The sequence below is a fragment of the Mustelus asterias genome, chromosome 9, assembly GCF_964213995.1.
Source record: "Mustelus asterias chromosome 9, sMusAst1.hap1.1, whole genome shotgun sequence".
NCBI lineage: Eukaryota > Metazoa > Chordata > Chondrichthyes > Carcharhiniformes > Triakidae > Mustelus > Mustelus asterias.
The window spans coordinates 14,100,577-14,115,158 of NC_135809.1; the positions used below are offsets into that span (position 1 = coordinate 14,100,577).

Below are 14,582 nucleotides of genomic sequence, written 5' to 3' on the forward strand. Positions count from 1 at the left end.
AAAGAGATTAAATAATTATGCTGGCCTCAGGCTGATAGTAATATAAATCACAACTGCAAAGTGTATTCCAGCTCTGGTAATTACCCTCGACATGTCTGTAGACCCTGTCGTGACTGCTGAAGTGATAGGAAACCTTGGGCAGAGTTATAGGGCAGAATTTTCCTGTCCCGCCCGCCACAGGAATCATAGTGGGTGGGACACGGACCACGCAGAGGTCCGTTGACCTGGGGTGGGATTTTCCGGTCTTGAAGCGAGCGCAACCAGAAAATCCTGTCCATAGTATTTAACAGCATCCCTTGGAAGTGTCAACTATTATATAACTTTAATTCTGCCCATTCCCAGCTTTTTTTATTTTGAATTAAAATTTACTGCTTTCATTACAGGGCAATGAATACTTTAAGGAGGGAAGGTATTTAGAAGCAATTGAATGCTATACCAGAGGGATGGCAGCAGATGGCACCAATGCACTTTTACCAGCAAACCGGGCCATGGCTTATCTTAAACTTGAAAAGTAAGTTTAGTTTTGGAGTTGCAGGATATCACTCAATTTAAGTAATTATGTATGAAATGTTGCAAACAGCTGAGGGGGCGTGCTGTTTGATACAACCCCCGTCGTTGGGGCGTACGGCCTACATACCTGGCATCACACTGGCACCGAAATTCATATCCAAAATTACAAAGCTCAGAACATGGAATCACATTTAATGTTGGATACTGTGATTGGACAATTCCGTCTCAGCACAATCAGGATTGATTTTTCGTTCCCCATGGCAATGCATTGACCAATAGGAGTTGACCCTCCTGGTTTAAATTTTTAAACAAAAACTTGGCAGTTAACTATTTCCGATTTTATTCTCTACGGCAACACCTCTACCAATCAGAATCGACTTGCCAACCAATCAGCACCACCCCATTGCAGTATAAATTGTTGGTCCCTTTGAGATTTGATATTCTTGTGAATTTGCCCTGATGAGTGCATGATAAAAAGCTTCAGCAGCATCTCTCTTTTCAGCAGTATTCAAGTTCTGTGCCACCAAGCAACAATTTGTGTAATCTTTGTCCCATGTAAAACAGATTTTAGACATAAAACGTGTACCGTTGAATTTTGTTCATGGTAGTGAACCGTAAGGCAGAATTTAATGCCCTCCCCTGCGACAAGGTTAGAGGCAGAGGGCATTTAATTGGGTGGGAGGGTGCTGGGTATGGACCCACATACTTTCCCTCCTCTGCCTTGATTAATTTTGGGGTAGGAAGATTTGTGAAAGGCCATCCCATTCTGCTGCCAATTGATGCCCTTGAATGGGTATGGCTTGCCAATGGATGTCTACTGAGAATCTCTTGCTGCATAACCTCTTCCCACCACCCTTATCCTTGTTGGTGACCCGTAGATGACCTGGGGGAACCTTGGTGATCCTGGGTTTCTGAAAGATGCATTGCTGGCAGCTGCCAATTCTTCCAATGTTGTTGCCAGCCCTTAACTGCTGAGAGTTGCTGGGCAATCATGATTTCTGCCCCTGTGGCTCCTTGATCTGGGAAGACCACAAACACCTGATGGGCACTTAATTTCCAAAAGGAAATAATAATGGGGTTCTCAGTCACCTACATTAAATACTACCCATAATTTGAAGCCAAGTATGTTTTGTGTTTTTGAGACCACCATAGTCACTAGATTATAGTTTGAATTCTATTGTAGTTTCATTAATTGTAGAATCCATACAGTGCAGAACGAGGACATTTGGCCCATCAAGTCTGCACCGACCACAATCCCACCTGCCCCTGACACTAAGTGGCAATTTAGCATGGCCAATCAATCTAACCTGCACATCTTTGAACTGTGGGAGGAAATCAGAGCACCCGGAGGAAACCCACGCAGATATGAGGAGAATCTGCAAACTCCACACAGACAGTGACCAAAGCCGGGAATCGAACCCAGGTGCCTGGCGCTGTGAGGCAGCAGTGCTAACCATTGTGCCACCGTGCTGCCCTATTTCAATTCTATTATAATCATATTTCCAGCTTCATTAAACATGCTAATAAATTGTGTCTTAGAAAGTTGTTACAATCCATGTAGAAACTGTTAAAGAAAGGAATCCCCACAACACCAACAGAAAGTTAACCAAGGGGCAGGGTTTCACTTTTTAAAACACTTACTGTAGCAATGAAACAACAATCAACACAATCCAAACATTAGTTCGCAGACAAATTATATTTCACGTCAAAAGGCAAATTTCACTTCAAATAACTGCAAAGATATGTCTCTATTGGTTAGAAGCATTCATGTCACTTCCTGCACAATTGTGACACCATGTGCATTCTCAATAGTCTTTTTTGACTTCGCCTCTGGCACGTAGGATCTCTTGCTACCCACTCAATAAATATTTGGCCCTTCAGTGAGCCGCTTTCATGGGTTCTGGAGTTCCTAGGTACATTCAACACCCGAACAGAACACCCTTGCAGAACCTAGGTTCACAACAGTCTTGATGCCACGGAACCTCCCGAGACACTCTTCTCCAACTTCTAAACTGTCTTGGCTTTGGCAAAATAGTAACAGCAGTAGTGAGGATCTTGTCACCTCCACAAACACTGTTCTCCCTGTCTTAAGCTCTCTATGCTTTCCAACTAATATAAAACATACAATAACCCGTTCTCTGTTCAATGCTTGGATTTTTTCCCTGCTTTTTATCGGGATCTAATTCAATCTGGAATTAGCTGTGTATTTACCCTTTACCTTTCGTCCCAATGGCAACCTCCGATCGCGTGAGCATGTCTTAGAAGTCTAATGACCTCACCCTTGTGAAAATTAATTGATCCCCTCCCATTCCAGAATTATCCCAGTTTTGTTTTGGCCTTTAAAGGGTCCATTCCAAAACAAAATCAGGTTTTCATCAGAGGATGTGGCTCATCATTGAGTGAACAAGACTATAAACACAGAATATTGAAATTACGTGCGCTAAGTACTGAAATTGAATACCTTGGTTTATGCAGTATGTTCCGAATGTAACGTTAATGAAAGCAGTATGTTTCAGAGCCAATTGTTCATGACAGTTCTGAGCCAGTTATAAATATTTTAGGTTTGCAGAGGCAGAAGCTGACTGTAGCCAGGCAATGGCACTGGATAATACATACTCCAAAGCATTTGCACGGAGGGGAACTGCCCGAATGTGCCTCGGGAAGACGAAGGAAGCAAAAGAAGGTGAGATTGGCACAAAATTTGCAGAATAGAATTACTTTAAAAAAAACATTGTTGCAAAAAATCATGTGGCATTTAATAATTTTACATTTGAGTATTATCTTGAACAAGGCAGGCTGCAACCTGAGTCCAGGCAGGTACGGTTGGGATTTAATACTCAGAGGAGGAGAAATGCTTCAAAATTAATATTGTTATACAGCACCTGTTCCTCAAATTGGTATAATTTTGAAGGTGATGGAGGCTGACAAGGGCTTTTGTACACTTCCCTGTTCACACAGCTGTCAAACGTAGTCTAAGTAGACTGATATGTATGCGGAATGACACATGCACAGAGCTCATCCCACCAAGGCCTAAATGCTGATTACATTTTGAAGAGTTGAATGTCCCCATGGCTCTCCATTAACATTCATGCCCTTTTCTGTAAATGTGTTCCTTTTAAACCGCCTGAACACTTCATAAACTGATTGGCTTAGATTATATTATTATTGTAAATTCATGATGATAAATCATTCAGACGAATAATTGTTTTACACCTCTAATAGAACTAAAACATAATCTTTCTTATGTCACATATTTTATGAACATTGTACATTGATTAAAGTATAACCTTTCATGGAGTTTGCTGTTATGCCCACAAAGTTTAAGTTTTTAATGATTTTCTTTTTGATATTCTTTAATGATATTCGAGCCTGAATCAATGTTGGGTCTAAGTTTAGCAGCCGGTTTAGGTAATGTTCTGCTTGATTCATTTTGTTCACTAATATTGGACCGAATATTTGTCTGTGAATGATGGGGGGCATTTAGCTCAGTTGGCTAGATGGAGAGTGCAATGCAGAAAGATGCCAAAGACACGGGTTGTACTGGCTGTGGTTGTTCATGAAGGCCTCATTCCTTGCCTTGCCCCATGCTTGGAGTGCTCCCCCTTAAGCTGCATAACCAATTGTTTCTCTCTCTCTCTCTATGGAGAGAAATGTCTCTGGTCCTTTGTGGACTAAGATTAATTACCATTATCCAAGAGATTAATACATGTGCTGGCCTGAGTGAACAATTAAAATTATACTCCAACTTTTCTGGACACAAATGATTTTAACATTTTTTTTGTATTGCCCTTTTTTATTGTTTTGTGTTAGATTTTGAAACCGTACTGCTGTTGGAACCAGGAAATAAACAAGCGTTAAGTGAACTTGGAAAAATAAACAAGGTAATTATGAAAGTATTCAGTGGCCTTGTTTACATGGGTGAATAAATTATTTTAAAATAAGAACATTTTTAAGCCAGCAGCTGTTAAAGTATAATAAGGAGCAAAGAAGAAAAATCGATTGGACCTATTGCAAACTCTAGAGTTTATAGGCAGAATTTTATACTCCAACCAAGTTTGTAGGTGGGGGAGTGGTGCAGTAAAATACCATTTCTCAACACCTATTGGCTGCTCCTACCTGTGTTACAGTTTTATGAGCAATGAAGGAGGCATCAGGTGGCCTGTCATGAGGCCCTTAAGTGTCCAGTTAATAGTCCCTTAAAGGCCGCCTCTGCTCCTACTTCACGTGCAGTGGGCTGAGGCTAGTGTTAGGCTCAGAAACCTACCAGATTACACTGCTTTTACCTCGGGTTGCAAAGGGGTGAGTTGCCTCCTTTACAAGACTCCCGTTTCAAGGAGAGATCCTCTCCGAGCTTCAAACAACTCCACTTTTCCCCTGCCCCAGCCACCCTGGCTGCTGATCCGCCTTCCTCCACTTCTGCCTGCCCCTGTACTTTGCATCCAGTTCCAGCAACAGTCTTGCTGGTGGCTGGATGCAGTCCCAGCAATGGTCATTTCTCGCAGTGGCACCGCTGGGAGCTCTTGAAAGTGGGGCTATCTCCCCAGATGAGAGAGGAAGACTCACCTCAAGGTAATTCCGGTCTCAATGGACATTAAATCTCTGTGAGGCCATGGAACTGGCTGGAGCAAAACCAGACGATACACCCACTTCCACCTCTGTGACCCACTCAGAATATAAGATGCAGTTTCATTTAGAGGAAAGGGATCATCTTGCCACTGTTTTACTTCTAGAACTGGGGGGTCACTGTTTAAAAATAAAGAGTCACTCATTTAAAAAGATGAAGAGAAATCCTTTTTTTTGAGGGTTTTTGGTCTCTGGAGCTCTCTTCCACAAAAGGCAGCGGCAGCAGAATCTCCTATCAGGGATAGGCAGGAATGTGGGGTTGAAGTTACAGTCAGATCAGCCATGATCTAATTGAATGGCGGAGCAGGCTTGAGGGGCCAAGTGGCGTACCCCTGATTCGTATGTTTGTATTTTCATTATATTTTAAGGAACTGCATCAGGAATGTGAGGTTAAATCGATTTCACCTGAATAGAAATAGGATGCTCAATTAGAATTGGGTGGACAGGAAAGAGAAAAATTAAGCATAATAAGCAGATAAAAGCTCACTTAAACCTATCTCTTTGACCAGGCTTTGTTCACCTGATATCCCCTTATCTGGCTTGATGTCCTATTTTGCTATACCATAGGGCAGTTTTATTATGTTAAAGGCGCTATATAAATACAAGATGTTGACTGGTGAACATTATAATAATGCATCAAATTCATTAGAAACGGAGAAAGAAAAGATTGTTATTTGAGCAAGGTAAGACTAATTCACCCCAAATTCCCAGGTTGGCAGGTTGAGAGGTTGTTGGGCATTGATCGAGCCTTTAATTATAATGGTGAAAATGTTTTTTTTTGTTTATGGAATTGTCCAAGAACATGCAAAGCGGGTAGGTTGAAAGAAAATTACAAAAAGAGAAATGGAGTTCAATTTTTTTGGCGGAAGCCTAAGAATTGTGCAAACAGCCTTGTGGGAACAGTACTAGACAAGCAAGTTTGAATTTTAAATCCCAGCAGAGCACATTGTGAAACTGAATTCAATGAATCTGATAAATAGTGGGCCTGCACCAGAAAGCATGGCCATGAAAATTGTTAGGCTTGTTGTAAAAACCTAATTGATTGATAAGGTGAACTTCAAATATTTATCTTTCATGTTTTAAGGAATTGGCTTTGCAAGGAGCCACCACCCACCAGAAATCTTCAGAAAGCAAGGAAGGTCGGAGACTAATCAAACCAATCGATAAACCACCCCATCTAAGATCTACTGTAAGTCTTAAACCATCCAAGTTTAGTTGTTCTATATACCAGCATTATGAGTGTACATGGACCAGCCGGTGTCCACAGAACATACAATTTGCAGAGCAAATCAAAGTACAGTTGCTGAGAGTTATAGAAAGCTAACCACCATGGAAACAGTGCATCAGAAGTTTATTTTTAAAGTTGCCTTTTATGATGTGCCATTTTTTTCCAGACTCTGTTCTGAAAATACAAGATGTGGAGATGCTGGCGTTGGACTGGGGTAAACACAGTAAGAAGTTTAACAACACCAGGTTAAAGTCCAACAGGTTTATTTGGTAGCAAAAGCCACACAAGCGTTCGGAGCTCCAAGCCCCTTCTTCAGGTGCGTGGGAATTCTGTTCACAAACAGGGCATATAAAGACACATTCAATTTACATGAATAATGGTTGGAATGCGAATACTTACAGCTAATCAAGTCTTTAAGATACAAACAACGTGAGTGGAGAGAGCATCAAGACAGGCTAAAAAGATGTGTATTATATATGCCTTATCTGTGTCTTTATATGCCCTGTTTGTGAACAGAATTCCCACTCACCTGAAGAAGGGGCTTGGAGCTCCGAAAGCTTGTGTGGCTTTTGCTACCAAATAAACCTGTTGGACTTTAACCTGGTGTTGTTAAACTTCTTACTGAAAATACAAGACCAGGTTTTGATGTATGCAAGCAGGAAAAATGGAGATGTATAACCTGTGTTGATTGTGTTGTGGAAGTTAGGAATAGAAAGAAATGAAAGTAGTTGCATTTAATTTTCAACAAACTTTTGATTGCTAATTAAAATGTGATTCCTCCTCCCCCACCAACGGCACTAATTTTGACACATGCGAATTCATTCTTTAGCCCAGAGTTCACCATTGTAATTGTTTGTGTTGCTTGTGTTATGTAGGCACATGTAATTGTTCTTTTAGTTGCCTGATCACACGAGGAGCCTAGGCAGCAAAATTAGAATTGTGCGTATTTCCTTGAAAATGCTGATTCAACTGTGAACCACTAGTGCCCATTAACGGTACATTTTTAGGGGATGAGTCTGCTCCCTTAGAAAAAGTTCAATTTTTAAATTTATAATGTTTCTTTTTCAATTTTACCATTGATACTTGTCCTAACAACTTTTTAGTTTAAGAATCTCAAACAGTTGGGTTTTTCTCCATTCACTACACAGCCATTTACCTCAAATTCATCTCAACACTAACTTTCTTTCAGAGAGGTATTTTCTACCCTCTCTCATGGAGGCATTTTTCCCATTCAGGTCCAGTCCTCCATAAAAGCCATCTTAATGTCCATTCTTCAAGGGCACATTTCACAACTAAGCTCTCTTCCTCCTGTCCTCACTGCTCTGTTCCCTCTGCCTCCACCTCTCTCCCTCTTCCCCTCACACTTCTCTCCTTCTTGCCATTAGTTTAACAGGGCACTCTGGCTCCAATTTGTCCACTCTCCACTGCAAAGTTCACAGGCGTTCTACTTCCTTAGTGGTCTGCTGTTGTTCATGGGCACAGCACCTTCTGATACTGCATTCTTTTCAGTTTGGACACTTTTTGCTGGTGAGAATTCCTGATTTATTACAAAACCAGAAATTTCCACTTGGAATACAGAATTTAGTTAAAGCACAGAGCAACAATGTCCAATGTGAATTACAGCCAAGGACAACAGCTGGTCCGTGGAGCCCAGTGATTTTGCAACCATGTCCTCTGGGGCTAGCAGTCACGCTGCCAGAAGAAATTGAGCTACCACAGTGATTTGCTTCTGCAAAAGAAAAACTGTGTATATTGTCTGTGTTGCCAGGTAACAAAAAAATTTGCAGAGCATCATTTTCACTGAAGTAATTGGAATTTAACTTCTTTTGTGATGAAATGTTACATGATTTTCTTTCATCTTGCCATGTGGTCTCGCCATTTGAAAATCAAAAACTATTGATCTTCATCACCCCAGATAAAATGGATTCAGTCAAATTAATATTGTGCATCTTTAGTCCTGATTTTGAAATGCTAATGCTTACATTTTAAAGTGCTTTGGTAATCCTGTTTGTTGATTTAGCACCACTAAAATTTAACTTGTCAACACTGATATCTCTCTCCAGCTGTATTTTGTGGGACCCCACACAGTGATGGCCATCTTTGTCCCATTTTGAGGTCTTGAATTTGGCTGTGTTTGCACCCTGCATGCCCAATTCTACAGTTTCTCCACCATGTTTACTGACTCTCAAAACATTTCTATCTGCAAAGGTTAAAAGGGCAAGCGTGGGTTTAAAAATATTGAGCTTTTTTTTATTTCTCACTGGCAATGTCCATAGTGTGAGATTGATAGTGTTTACCTCTGATACGTGACTTTACAAGGTTTTTGGTACCAATACTTGGTGTCTCATGGTCCTAACTCACTCTTGTCAAAGAACAGTACAGCGCAGGAACAGGCCCTTCGGCCCACCAAGCCTGTGCCAACACAGATGCCTCTCTAATCTAATATTTTCTTGTCTCTATGTGGTCTATATCCCTCTATTCCCTGCCTATTCATGTATCTATCCAGATGCCTCTTGAATGTTGTTATAGAATCTACTTCCACGACCTCCTCTGGCAGTGCATTCAAGGAATTCACCACCCTCTGTGTGAAAAACTTGCCCCTTACATCTCTCTTAAACCTTCCCCCTCTCACTTTCAACCCATGCCCCTAAATAATTGATCCTTCATCCCTGGGAAAAAGACTTTGATTATCCACTCTATCCAAGCCTGTCATAATCTTATAAACCTCTATCAGGTCCCCACTCATCCTCCGGGGTTCCAATGAAAACAATCCAAGTTTGTTCAACCTTTTTTCATAGTCCATATCCTCCAAACCAGGCATCATCCTGGTAAATCTCTTCTGCAACCTTTCCAATGCATCAACATCCTTCTGATAGTGTGATGACCAGAATTGTACACAATACTCCAAATGCGGTCTAACCAAAGTCTTATACAGCTGCAACATGATTTTCCAATTCTATACTCAATGCCCTGACCAATGAAGGCCAGCATGCCATATGCCTTCGTGACCACCTTGTCCAACTGAGTTGCCACCTTCAGGGAACTGTTGGTCTGCACACATAGATTCCTCTGTATGCCAATATTTCTAAGGGCTCTACCATTTACTGTATACTTTCCTTCTGCAGGAGACCTTTCAAATCACATTACTCACATTTGTCCGGGTTAAATTCCATCTGCCATCTTTAAGCCCAGGTCTCCAGCCAATTTAAATCCTGCTGTATCCTCTGACAATCCTCACTATCTGCTAGTTCCCCAAGTTCTGTATCATCTGCAAATTTACTAATCAAACCATCTACATTTTCCTTCAAATCATTTATATACATATTATAAACAGCAGAGGCCCCAGCACTGATTCTTGTGGAACACCGCTTGTCACAGCTCTCCAGTTGGAAAAGCACCCTTCCACTGCTACTCTCTGCTTTCTATGCCCAAGCCAGTTTTGTATCCATCATACCAGTCACCTGGGATCCCACATGACTTCACCTTCTGTATCAGCCTGCCATGAGAAACCTTATCGAAGGCTTTACTAAACTCCATGTATACAACAGTCACTGTCAACTTCCTCAAATAACTCAATCAAGTTTGTGAGACACCACCTCCCCTTCACAAAACCATGCTGCCTATCGCTAATAAGCTTATTCTGTTCCTACCCTTTTCTTAACTATCCTCTTCCTCCTTATATATGCATAAAAAGCCTTGAGATTCTTCTTAATCCTGCCTGCCAAGGACATTTCATGGCCTCTTTTTGTCCTCCTAAGTCCTGTTTAAGCTTTTTCCTGCTACCTTTGTCACTCATCCTGTCCTCTCTTTTTCGTCTTTGTACATCCCACAACTAGGTGGGATGCTCTTACTGAAGGGCCAGAGCAATATTTGTTTACATATTAATTAAGCATATTCCCATTTGAAGGCTTTTTGGCAGGTTAGGCACAGCAGGGTGATGTCTGCGCAGTTGGGCACATTGCATTGTAACACAGTGATTAAATTTATTGTTGAGTCATCTTGTATCTAAGTTACAACAAAGGTGCACACTGCAAAAATCCTTTTGTTAAGACGCGTGTGAAAAGTTTGCGTTGCTGCTGAAAACATTTTGCTGTAACTGTCCTTGCAGATGTACATTTCTAGACTTTGTAATTTTCTGAAATATCTTCACTGTAATACTGCTTTTCTAACATTTTGGCAATGGGGGGAAAGACTTGAGAAATATTTTTATTCTTTCAAGCTTTAGTGTAGATTGTGGCAATTTGCTGGCATTTGCAAAGGCCAAGCAGCAGCAGGTGAACTGAACCTTACAAATCCGAAACACATCGCTGCTGAGGAGTTGAGTGCATCTCTAGGCTAGGGTTTCCAATTTGGAGAACTGGTGTTTGTTGAAAAACATGTAAACAGACTCTTGGTAAGGACATAGTTGTGCTCAATTGGCTACACTGATTTGATTATTTGAACAACTGGTGTATGTTATCCAGGTCCTCCTGGGGGAATAGTTACTTGAGTGATGTACTCGAAACAAATTTGCAGCTGTGAAGTCAAAATCTGGTATGAGGGTTGAATGGGGAAAACTGAAGAAAGGAGGATTTATAAATTTCATTAGAGAAATTTAAAATTGCATGTTGCATTTACAAGTGAATCAACACTGAGTCAAACTGAAGCAAATCTGTTCAGCGGTTTTATTTTCCCATTGCTTAGTAAAAGGTAGAATTGGCATTACAAAATGCAATTGGTCTGAATAGCTTGAGTGTTTTGCTATTCCAAATACTTTGTCGATGGCATTGTTGAATTCTGACTTTCCTCGGCTAACAGGGATTTACCAAACTAGCAATAAAAGTATTTAAGCCCAGCCACCTATATATGGAAACTGAAAAGATAACATGCGTTGGAGAGGGTGCGGAGAAGGACATCAAGATTAATCCCAGTTGTAAAGAATCTAGGCTTTGAGAAAAAAAATGAAAGTCTCAATTTTGCAGTCCAGAAGACAGTGATTGAATCTGATTTTGTAATGATGGCGTGCACTGAATTATATGGATAACGGAAGCCTAAAATGTTATTTCAAATTAAGCAATGAAATTAGGATATAGTAAAATTAGGACAAATATAAATTGGCCAAAGAATATTTAGAAACAATAACTTGTAACGTTATATCTTTAAGAAATGTTTTTTAAATCATGTTCTCTGCACTTGTAAGTAGGCCTTTTGATTTCATTGTTGGTGGCTGTCTATTAGAAGTCTTTTTATTGCTGCTTTAATGGTTTAAATAGGGTTTTGTTTATTTTTATTCTGAGCCTCAGATACTTTCTGGGATTTGTTTTATGACTCTGCATTGTTAGGGGGAAGATTGGCTGGCAGGTCATGTGTTTTGGACAGTTCTTTTTTCTTCATAGCGAATTCAAAGTTTCACGTTCAGTTTGGCTGCTGGTTGCTGTTTTAGTTTAGAAAGGGTGTGGCCATCAGACTGAAAAGCAATGTCTCTCTCCCCCAGGTATTGAAAATTCTGCTGGCTAGCTGGAAGCAAGGCTTCTTGCCTTCCTGGAGAGAAAATTCTGCCGTTGGTGGTTTTGCTAGCTAGCTAGTACCCAGAGTCACTTTCTGTCTCCCCGGGTGTTTTGGGAAGCTGTTCTGAACCCAAGCTTGTTTGTGTGTGTCTCAAGAGAACTACAGCTTCCAACCAAGGAACTAAGTTCCAGCATCACGTGAGCGTTCGTATTTTATGCACTAAACCTGTAGCAAGGGTTTTGTATAGGGAAGTTTGTTTGATTGGGACCATGTCATATATTTATTAAGAGTTATACAATATTCATGGTTGTTTTTCTTGTTTGTAATTCGTAAAAGTTATTGCTATATATTAACTGTGTTCTTAAATAAACTTTGATAAAAGCTCCCACGTGGGTCAGCTGAATCATACCTGAGGTGAAACATCTCGTGCTCACCCTAGCGAAATTCAAATTGCAAAACTTATGATCCAGGCAAACTTCATAAAACACTTTGGCATTTCTGACCTGAATTATAACACACTGTACTAGACTTATGGTAAGCCTGTGGAGGCATAAGGTTGGTGATGTTTTAAAAAATAGAGTTGATACCGAATAGATGAGCTTTGTTGTTTTTTGTTGAACTTTTGTTATGTTTGTGTGTGCATAGTGTTCTAATAATGTTAGCACGCTTTCTTCTTATGCCATTGTGAACATGAAATCTGTACAGTGAGCACTGGTTATTGAAATTGTTGAAAGGATTATCAATCAGTTACAGGTAACTTTTGGTCGTCCCACATTTAGTGGAGCTTCCTTTTTTTTTCAATGCATGTTAATAGTGGAAAATTGCTTGGCCGCAATCAGTTGACTTCCAGTAAGTGTTAATTAATTGGAAGAACATTTGCATATTAATTTACATTAGAGACAATTGGCCTCGTCTCATGATACAGACAGTCATGAGGTGGAATTCTCCCAAAAAAAATTCGAAGCGTGGAATTAGTGTAAAAACTGGAGTAATTCACCCTGATTTTTTTCAATGAGTGTTGCAAAGGCCACCAGCATGAATACCATCAAATATCAGCGGGTAGGGCCTATTCCTGCTGGAGAGCCCGAAATCAACGCGCTGAGCGGGCAACTGTCAGTGCCTAGATTGGCGGATGAGCAGTGGTTCCTCACTGGCCTCCCGATTGTTGCCCTGCAATGCCAGCTCTCTGCCCCCTCTCCTTCCCCCCCCCCGTCCCCACCAGCCCGCCCCGATTGCTGGCCTCTTCCCTTCCGCCACCTATCCTTATGCAGAGTGGCAGTGGGGCCCCCCCACTCCCACTGATCGCCCTCTTGGCACTGTCCCATGCCTAATGGGCAGTGCCAAGGTGCTCCTTGGGCATTGGCACTTTGTTCCTTGGGCAGTGCTGGGAGCACAGGCTGGCACTGCCATTATGCCAAAGCCTGTGTAAAATGACCATGTTAATGTTCTTTGCGCCCCCCTGCCGATTTCCGACACGGAGCAGGCGCCACCAGAAATCCGGCACTGGGGGATGCAAGCGGGGCGCGAACGCCACGAATTGGCCAAAGGACAATGTCAGGTCCACTACACTAAAATTAGTGCAGTGGGATGGGAGAATCATGGCCATGATCTTTGGTGACAACGGCTTGATGCTTTTGCAGCTTTTAGCAGAAGAGCAGGCTAGAGAAATCTCTAATGTTGGTCAATGAATGTCACAGTAAAATGGAGGCAAAGGTTTTGCCGCCTGCTCTTGACTATCCCAGGATGCAATCACCATCTTCCTTATTTTCTTTTTCTGCTTGTATCAGTTTAATAGTGATGATTAACGCCTTTAGAGTATATATCAATTAAATATGCAATTAAATCCAAAAATACGGTGTAAGCCTCAGCTAAGTGTAATCTTTCCTAGAGGTCATAGAGTCATCGAGGTTTACAGCATGGAAACAGGCCCTTCGGTCCAACTTGTCCATGCTGCCCTTTTTTTAACCCCTCTTCTGAGTCAGAAGGTTGTAGCTTCAGATCTCTTTTCAAAAAATGGAGCACAGATGGAAAGATGCAGTCAGAGGTACCAGTTGCATTGTGACATTAAAATGAGTCCATATCTGCCATCTCAGTTGGCATAAGAGTTAACACCACTATTCGGAGGGGGAAATCTGGAGAGTTCTCCTGAAAGTTCTCTTCTGACCAACATTTGTCCCTCAACCAACCTGCAAAACCAATAAGCTTGCTGTACACAAATTGGTATTTCCGACAAATCAACAGTATTTAATTAGCTGTAAACCACTATCCACTGTTCTATGCCGTGTAGGCGTTATATAAATTCAAATTTCTACTTTCTTTCTTCCCTTCCTGCCTTCTTTCTCTGAGATAAATTTTTTAATCAAAAAACAATTGTGATTCATTTTTTTTAAATCGCAACAACCCTAGTGGATTTTTTGTAATACAAATGCACAGCTAATTGAACATTTAAATGTAGTCTCATAATTAGCTTAAATGTAATTATTTTTATGTGCACTAAATGCCGAAGTAGTCTTTTGTTTTCGCTATGTGGTCTTTTCAATGCCTAAAGCTAAACTTGATAACTGCAAAAATTTATTTTGAATCAAATTTTCTGTGCTAGAGATGGATGTGTTTTAACTTAGTTTCTGGCAGTAAGCTCATTTATGGCATGTTACAAATTTATTTACATTTTCATAAATCAAAATCCTAAGCATTGTGCGACGGTTGCATGTCCCTCTACGGAACCAGAAATTCT

The 14,582-nt window shown here is 40.9% G+C and overlaps 1 protein-coding gene across 4 annotated transcripts in view; it reads left to right on the forward strand.

The window, feature by feature from the left end:
* rpap3 (RNA polymerase II associated protein 3) overlaps nt 1-14,582 on the forward strand; it is a 46,418-nt gene that overhangs the window by 14,829 nt on the left and 17,007 nt on the right. For all 4 annotated transcript variants that reach the window (XR_013498719.1, XR_013498720.1, XM_078219711.1 and 1 more), the window contains exons 8-11: nt 384-511; nt 3,072-3,193; nt 4,321-4,391; nt 6,218-6,322. Coding sequence is in view for 2 of the 4 variants with exons in the window: in XM_078219711.1 (XP_078075837.1) it covers nt 384-511; nt 3,072-3,193; nt 4,321-4,391; nt 6,218-6,322 (426 nt within the window). In the remaining 2 variants the exon portion in view is untranslated. The remainder of the gene's footprint in view (nt 1-383; nt 512-3,071; nt 3,194-4,320; nt 4,392-6,217; nt 6,323-14,582) is intronic.